This window comes from Hakea prostrata, chromosome 8 (assembly GCF_041222555.1).
Source record: "Hakea prostrata isolate BN-2017 chromosome 8, UWA_Hpros_2, whole genome shotgun sequence".
Taxonomy (NCBI): domain Eukaryota; kingdom Viridiplantae; phylum Streptophyta; class Magnoliopsida; order Proteales; family Proteaceae; genus Hakea; species Hakea prostrata.
Genome location: NC_142607.1, coordinates 49,022,157 through 49,030,238, shown reverse-complemented (window position 1 = coordinate 49,030,238; position 8,082 = coordinate 49,022,157). Strand labels below are relative to the sequence as shown.

General features: G+C 37.4%; 1 protein-coding gene across 1 annotated transcript; it reads right to left on the bottom strand.

Moving 5' to 3' along the window:
* Positions 1-579: 579 nt before the first annotated feature.
* LOC149008367 (Acyl-CoA N-acyltransferases (NAT) superfamily protein) lies at positions 580-7,928 on the bottom strand. Its single transcript, XM_089166438.1, has 2 exons — positions 7,185-7,928; positions 580-1,250 (listed from the first exon to the last, which is right to left on the bottom strand). The coding sequence occupies exon 1, from the start codon at positions 7,769-7,771 to the stop codon at positions 7,187-7,189; it is 585 nt and encodes a 194-aa protein (XP_089022564.1). The 5' UTR covers positions 7,772-7,928; the 3' UTR covers positions 580-1,250; positions 7,185-7,186.
* Positions 7,929-8,082: the final 154 nt, after the last annotated feature.

Sequence of the window (8,082 nt, the reverse complement as noted above, 5' to 3'; positions counted from 1 at the left end):
AACTATGGCTAAAATTCAAACTTACAACATATCGTCAAATCAATCGATATATAGTCAAAATATCAATATTTTACCAATTTTTCAAGATTTTTAGACGATTCCTCTCGCAATTCTATAGTAGAATCTTCCAATCAATAGGCAATTTTACCAATTTTATCCCAATGATTCAAGACTCAAAAAACAATGTGTCAAATATGATTAGGGAAAAGAATCTATTTTGAAAATTATTCAAATTAGAAAGACATTTTATAACAAAATCTTCAAAGTTAATGAACAATCTTACCAATTATATTCCAATGTTTTAGGCCTCAAAAATCAACGTGCCAAATGTGATTAGGAAAGAATATATACATGAAAGAATTTATGAAAACAATTTAAATTATAAAAGGATTCCTTCTATTGAACATGATCAACAACCACAACCATATTCAACCAGAGTCACTGGTTTAAGGGAACTTTCTGGACTTCTCTTTCCCCTGAAATTTTCATTGGAACAAAAAAGCATAGAGCAATATGCAGAGCAGCTATAGCTAAACAAAAATGCGATGAACTAAACCAAAGCCAACATAAAAGTCTTGGCTTCAGACAGGGTAAACTAAACTCAAACCATAACCAAATTACTGCCACACCTGGAAGAATTTAAATGAGAAATAGTAGGGCAAAGATGTACATAAAATGCTTCCAGTAAAGATAATTACAACATGCATGTACTACTTCATCTGAACCAACATTTAGTAATCAAAATAGAAAGGTTTAAGCTGTCATAGAATCCAACAAAGGTTCAACTCAGGATGTTAACTATCAATCAGCCTGATTGCAGCAAATTTGTAATCATCCTTTCTTAATCCATAAAAATCAACAAACTGCATAGATGAACAGAAGGATAAGCAGTTGGGATTATCCAGTTACAGTGCTGTGATGTTGTCCACACACAATGTACCAGAAACATCAATTCAAAAGTTGTAGAACCTTTAAAAATAAGATCCCTAGCAAGGGGACTCAGAGTGAAGTTGCAAGAACACTCAATATACATGCATATCCGGTACAGATCAAAATACAAGACTAAAATTAGCATCAGCAAGATGGATCCTGTTTATTAAAACCATGCTTCTTCTCATCCAAAAACCATTCATATATTTGCTCACCATTCTTCCCAAGTCATCATCAAAATCCCCAAGGTCTTCGACTCCTCTAAATTGCATCACATCACCAGTAACGACTGACTGATCCACTGAATGTGCTTATGCTAACTGTATTGAGAAACATGTTCATTAGAGCAGAGAGAGAACAAAGTGATGCAAAATTGGCAGCATATACAAGAAAGAGAAAAGTCCAATGGTCAAGCCCATCAAAGCCTAAGGATGTGATCCAAAACAGCCCATGGCTTGCATGGGCTAGGACCATTGTAGTGGGATAAAATGAGCCCATGGTTTCATGGGCTTGGTTACTTTAGTGGGAGAATATCAGCCCACTATTTTAAACTAAGCCCAAGTCTAGCTTTGAAAAGTCAACAAAAGGAGCTAGTAGGTGGTGTTGGGTAGTAGTTGGATGTTTCCATTATTGTTTTGACTAGTGGTGTTGGGTAGTTGATGCAGCACAACCAGAAATTACCGTTCACGCAACAGTAGCGTGAACAGTAACCTAGATTGACATTTTTCATATTTGGTGGGCCCCAAGTCTAGCTTGCATGGAAATAGATTCAAATTTGGTGGGCCCAACTCCAGCTTGCAGGAGATAAAATGGATCTGTTTTCGTGGGGTTCTGAGATAATTTAGATTTTATTATTTATTAGGGATAATCATGTAATCGGTTTTTTTTGGGTGGTATCTAGGATTTTTAGTTAGTTTTAAATTACCAGGTCCTATTATAGTCTGTGTTTTATCAGTATGTTTGTTTTGTTATTTAAACACTTGTAATCAGCTTATTGGATGGAATAGAAAATGAATTGAGCTTGGGCTTTGTGCGTTTGCACCCCCCCTCCCTCTTTTTTTTTTTTTTTTTTTTTTTTTTTTTTTTTTTTGTGTTTTTTTTTTTTTTCCTTTTTTTCAGACTAATTCTTCTAAGGTTTCCTTCTTCCCCTATCTTCTTTATATCCTTCTTTCTTCTATATTCTGTCCCCATTATTTGGTATCGAGCCCAAACCTGGATAGATCTCTTCTTTATCGATCGTTTGTTCAACCTTCTTTTCTCTCTTCCTTGTTTTCTTCTCCTCCTTGTGATCTTTCTATTCTTCATCCTTTCTTTATTGCCCCTAATTTCTTTTCTCGGTAATTGTGAACAATACTACAACAACCTATCAAATCCTTTTTTGGGTGCCAATCTGAGGGTGCCAATCATGAGACAGATTTTTCGATGAAACTCGAGGCGAGTTTTTTTAAGAGAGGGAGAATTGATGCGGACAACCGAATTACCGTTCACGCTAGGGCGTGAGCAACCTAGATTGATATTTTTCATATTTGGTGGGCCCCAGTCTAGCTTGCATGGAAATAGATTCAAATTTGGTGGGCCCAACTCCAACTTGCAAGGAGATAATAGGATCTGTTTTCGTGGGAGTTCTAGAGATAATTTAGAATTTTATTATTTATTAGGGATAATCATGTAATCGAAGTTTTTTATTTGGGTAGGATATCTAGGATAAATTTTAGTTAGTTTTAAATTACCATGAGTCCTATTATAGTCTGTTTTCGTATCAAGTATGTTTGTTTTGTTATTTGAACACTTGTAATCAGCTTATTAAGATAGAATAGAAAAAAATGAATTGAAGCTTGAGCTTTGTGCGTTTGCAGCCCCCCTTCTCTCCTCTTTCTTCTTCTTCTTCTTCTTTTCTTCTTATAAGTGTTCTTCTCTCTCTTCCTCTTCTTCAAGGCTAATTCTTCTAAGATTTCCCTTCTTCCCCCTATCTTCTTTATATCCTTCTTTCTTCTATATTCTGTGCCCCATTAGTAGTAGTTGGATGCTTTCATTAATGTAGTAGGTTGTGTTAACTAATGGTTGGATGTTACCATTAATGTTTATGTCTCTTTAGAATGCTATATAAAGAGACTTATGTAAGTGGTGAAGAAACAACTTATGAATTGAAATCAAATTGTTTGCTAGCATTCCTCCTATTTGGAGAACCCTTGTGTTTGATCAAGGTAGGTTGGTGTTCGATCCAATCGATCCACCTTGCGGGGTGTTACGTGTTACATTGTTATTGTCACTTTCTTCATTATAGTTCTGCCCCTATTTGAAGATCTATTCAGCCCGTTATAATACCATTCTAGTTTCAGCCCTCTGTTTCACCTTAAGTCCATCAAATTTGCAATTGACTCCCTGTGAAAATGTCCTATTTGGGTACTGTTTTGATCAATCAAATTCGGTATCTACATTACAAAGTGTCAATTCAGAGATCAAAATAAATCCTAATCTCACATGTCGCTAACAAGATCAAACCCAAATTCTGATGTTAAAATTCTAATATGTATGAGTAGTAATTGATGAAACAAGCTTTTTCAACAGTTAATTAGTCAATGCATTTTTTTCCTCTACATTTTAAAATTTTATACATCTCACAGAAGAGATAATGCTACTCTTCCCCAGTCATAACGAGCAGAGAGGTTAAAGAGGTCTTCAAGCTATAACGATTGATGAACCACAGTATGTCTGATCCCAGGCAGGATCAAATAGAAAACCTCCAGTAAACAAGAAAAAGACCAAATGGGATCTCAAAGCAAAAAATTGGATCAGATGATTAACTTTTGAACTACAAAAAAAACAACAAATATAATCCCACAAAATTAATAATTGGTTGAGGCTGCAAATGAAGTTGAGCAAGTTCTTTAAGAAGTAATGCAAAATCTCAAATAAAACTCATTAAACAACAGAAACTGAGATTGAGCAGCACTAACTCAAAACCCTATATTTCTTCTAAGAATCGATACTGGGGACTGGCCCTTCTCATGATGAATGATCTTGAACTTAGCATCTTTAAATTTGGATTTTCATATCAATGAAAAGCTTTTTGCTGCTTGTTTTTATATTCATGGAAAGTATTTTGCTAACCAACAGTTTGACGCCTTCTTGTGTTAAGCCCAGATGGACGGTTTGAAGGAATCAGTGCTTTATCTGTTTGACACCTTGTGGTGGGAATCATGAGCACTTTTTAAGCTTTCCATGACCATTCTACTCTCAAGTTCTGGTTCTTCAAGGATCTCAATTCAAGCAAATTGCCATCCAAGTTCTTCAGCAACAGAGAAGTTTGAACAACCCAAAGCCGTAGCCATTCTACAGAAACAAAACAGCTTCATAACCAAATCAAGGTTCCAAAATCCTAACCCTAACCTAATGTAAGAATTGAACATGAGTTCCAAACAACCCACAATCTAGAATAACTGACAAAGGACACAGAATGAGAAGGTTACGGCTCTAAACCAGACTAACTTTTTGAATACAACCAAACTTGTATGGAGGAAGAAACACCACTGAAAGTTTCAATCAATTAAATATTGGAGTTGGGAGACGTGGAAGCAACACCATTAGAAGGCTAAAATCTATAGGCCAAACCATCCAGCAGACAGGACTGGAATTAAAATTGAGTGCCTCTCTTGTATATCTGATTCAACCCTCCATGCCCTGCTGGAATAGAGCTCAAACTTAAGAAGAAGGTTGATTCAAATATTGCAAGCTTCAACACAGAAACAGGTCTGCATCAGGATGGTTTGATCCTCCTAAAGATGACCAACAGCAGCTACCAAGATCTTGTTGAGTAACAACTCAAGGCTTTACTAATCATTGATTACAGTGACAAGACACCAGAAAAGAAACCATGGTTGTTATAGAGAATGCAGAGATGAAGAAAATAAGAAAGAAGGTAAAAGGGCATGTTTTCACCAAAAAAGAAAAACAATGAAAGAAAGGAAAAGGGGGATGAGTAGATTTGACTCTCCAAGCCCTAGTGGTTTTGGTTCAGGCCACTAAGCCTTCATCCACAAAATAGGATAATAACATTTGACAAAATGCATATTCCCATCAATCATAGTCACTGGTGGCCGTCTGGGGCATTACATATTTATGGGCAGCTGCTTGCCTAGTGTGTAATAGAAAATTATAAACTTGCTAGAAAAGGAAAGAAGCAAAAACTGTAAACATCTACAAAAAAGCTAAGCCTACTTTCTAAATATGAAATTAGAAACTAAAGCACCAAGGTGCTAGATGATCATAAATATCTAAGAGAATAATTCTGAAAATAGAAATTAAACTATAACTCTTAATCCGCTAGCCCCTCCCCACAACACATACACACAAAAATTAAGTCTTCTAATAAAATCTTTATGATCTGATATTGCACCCCACAAGATCTTCACCAACCCAATCTCAATGAATAAAAGAGAAGTACAAGCAAGGGAGTGTGAAATCAATCGTACTTTCACTGCTATGGACCGGCTTTCCCGGAAGCACCTAGTAGCATTGACAGCAAAACAAAATAAGCGGCATAACACTGTCCTCATGAATAGTAACATCAACAGCATGTTGGCCTCCTCTAATTCATATTTTGATCTACATCATAATCCCAAAGACTTGCTTTCCATATAGACAATCCCTAGTTGATTAATTCTTAAAGACGACCTTCACTGGAAGATTTCCCTGCATTAAAATACCCTAAGCCTACCATTGAACGCTAAACCCCACTAAGCACCAAAACTTAAATTAACTTTTACCATTAGTTAACCCTAGCCAGGTCATCCCTTTGAGAAGCATATCCCAACTACTGACTCCTAGTGGTGGATTATTTCATCAAGGACCACATTATTGAGATAGAGTAGTTTTGAGAAGTACACCACAAGGTGGTCTCCATTGAGAACAAGCAAACCTAAGGTCTAAACGAAATTTGTATCAAATTGAAATCTATCCCCTAATAGGGTAAAAGGGAAGTGCTTTACAAATAAGAATAAAAATTTCCTAATTACATTCTAAAATTGAGAATTAAAAGAACCGAAAATATAAAAGCAAGTTAAGACAATTATCGCAAAGCAACCATGCAGCTTAACTGTGTCAGTATGGTCCTTATGTATGAATATCATACTATCACTTGCTAGGTCAAATATCAAACCTTTGAACTTTCATACAAAGTAACAAATGGCTTCTCTTCTTACTGTCTGAGAGCAATTCCTTCATCATTAGCTTTTCAAGTTATACAATCACTTGCATTGAGGACGTCTCTATACTATTCAAACACAAAGGGTCAGGTACTGCAAGCAAGGGTAAGAGGTTGTTATTAATAATTCCTCAGGGAGATATCTGATATATATGATTAGAATCATGCTATTCCTGCATGTGTGGGCAGTATATAGTGGTATATAACCTTTTTCTGTGGTCTACACTCTACAGGCACTGATCTTCTACAGTTAGGAATAGCATATTTATCTAAATATGAATGGTAAGGGATCATCATAAATGCAGTTTTCATGTGCCTAAGTAGGCCAAGATTTTAGAGGGGGTACAAATGCAGCCGTTGCTTTCTTTTCTTTTTTCAGTAAATCATTTTTACTAATTTGACCATGCCTTGATGACCTACATGGGCTCTAATTCACTAAACACCTTGCTTTTTCCATTTACTCAGTTTTACAACCACTGGTAAGTTCACCAGCTAGATATGTTGGTATAGGGAAGAGAAGAAAGGGCTGAGGGGAAGCCACTTCATTCATATTCGTATGGAAGCATACCTCCATTTTCAAGAGATTAATTTGTACTCAGAACATCTATATGCTAGCAGACAAGCCCAAGATTCCTGTAAATATTACTTTTAGTTCGACTATCCAACCATACAAATCTCCAGCCTCAGCTGGTCAGATCTCACAAGACTTGTGTTAGACCTTAAATCCTAATAGCATCACTGGCCCAAAATTCAAACTGGTGGGATCTAGAGTAGATAACATTCTGGGTAACATCTTTGTTTTTCTATTAAACGCATTGCTGTTAGCATGATTCCTAACAAACAAAGAAGCGCACAACCGAATCACTATCCGACACAAGTTCATCAACATTAGGTCCATACTAATCACATAAACGTAAAAGGGGAAAAAGGCAATCTTCACTGGCGGAGGAATTCATAAAATAGTTCTTACTACAAAAAATCAACTCGACAACATCTAAAAGAAATAATTTTTAACCAAAGCTCATACATTCCAAATTGGAAGTACCAGTACCATCATTCGGCGGAAGCCAATTTGGCCTCTTTGGAATCCTTTGCTTCTCTCGCTTCTTTCGAGTCCTTGGCATCACCAGAGCAACACCCACCGTGGTGATGATGATGGTGGTGGTGGTGCTGATGCTGCTTGCCTTTGAGCTGCTTCCTCATATCATACGCATCCTCACCGTCAGCATAGTACTTAGCCTCGACATCATGTATCTTGTAACCAAGCGTCTGGGTATACAGATTGAAAGCAGCACGGTTGCTTCTACGTACATGAAGCGAAACGTATTCCGCACCGAAGACCTGTTCCATGGCGTTCTGAGCAGCTGTCATGAGCTTGGTGGCGAGGCCAAGCTTCCGGTGAGTTCGAAGAACGGCAAGGGAAGTGATGTGGCCATGGCACTCGGAGGTTTCTTCTTCCATCTTGGCTAGTACATAGCCAACAATACGGCCATAGTCTTCGGCAACGTAGAGGAGTTGAGGCCATGAAAGGATGTGATAGAAGTAGTATTTCATCTGGTAATTCTCAGGGAGGCAGAGAAGATTGCAGGCTTGCATCGCCAGCAGATCATCTATGGTTGCTTGTCTAATGCAAACCATGACTTCAATGATTTGAATCCCTCTTTCTCTTACTGTTATCTCCTCTCCTGCTACGAAGCAGCAATGGCGATTCGCAAGGATGAATTTCCTAGGGTTTCTAGTGCCTGCGCTTATGTGGGGTGAACCAGTGACGACGCTATGGTGATTTCCGGTGGCTTGGAGCAAGAACTTTTGACTGGGTTTCGTTTATGGGCTTTGAGTCAACAAAAATGGGCCGATCCCAATTTATACGGGCCTCATGGGCCTAATTATTTTTTCAAGCCATTTAACGTTGCAGAGTTGGTTCAATAGCCTAGATTGTCAACAGATGC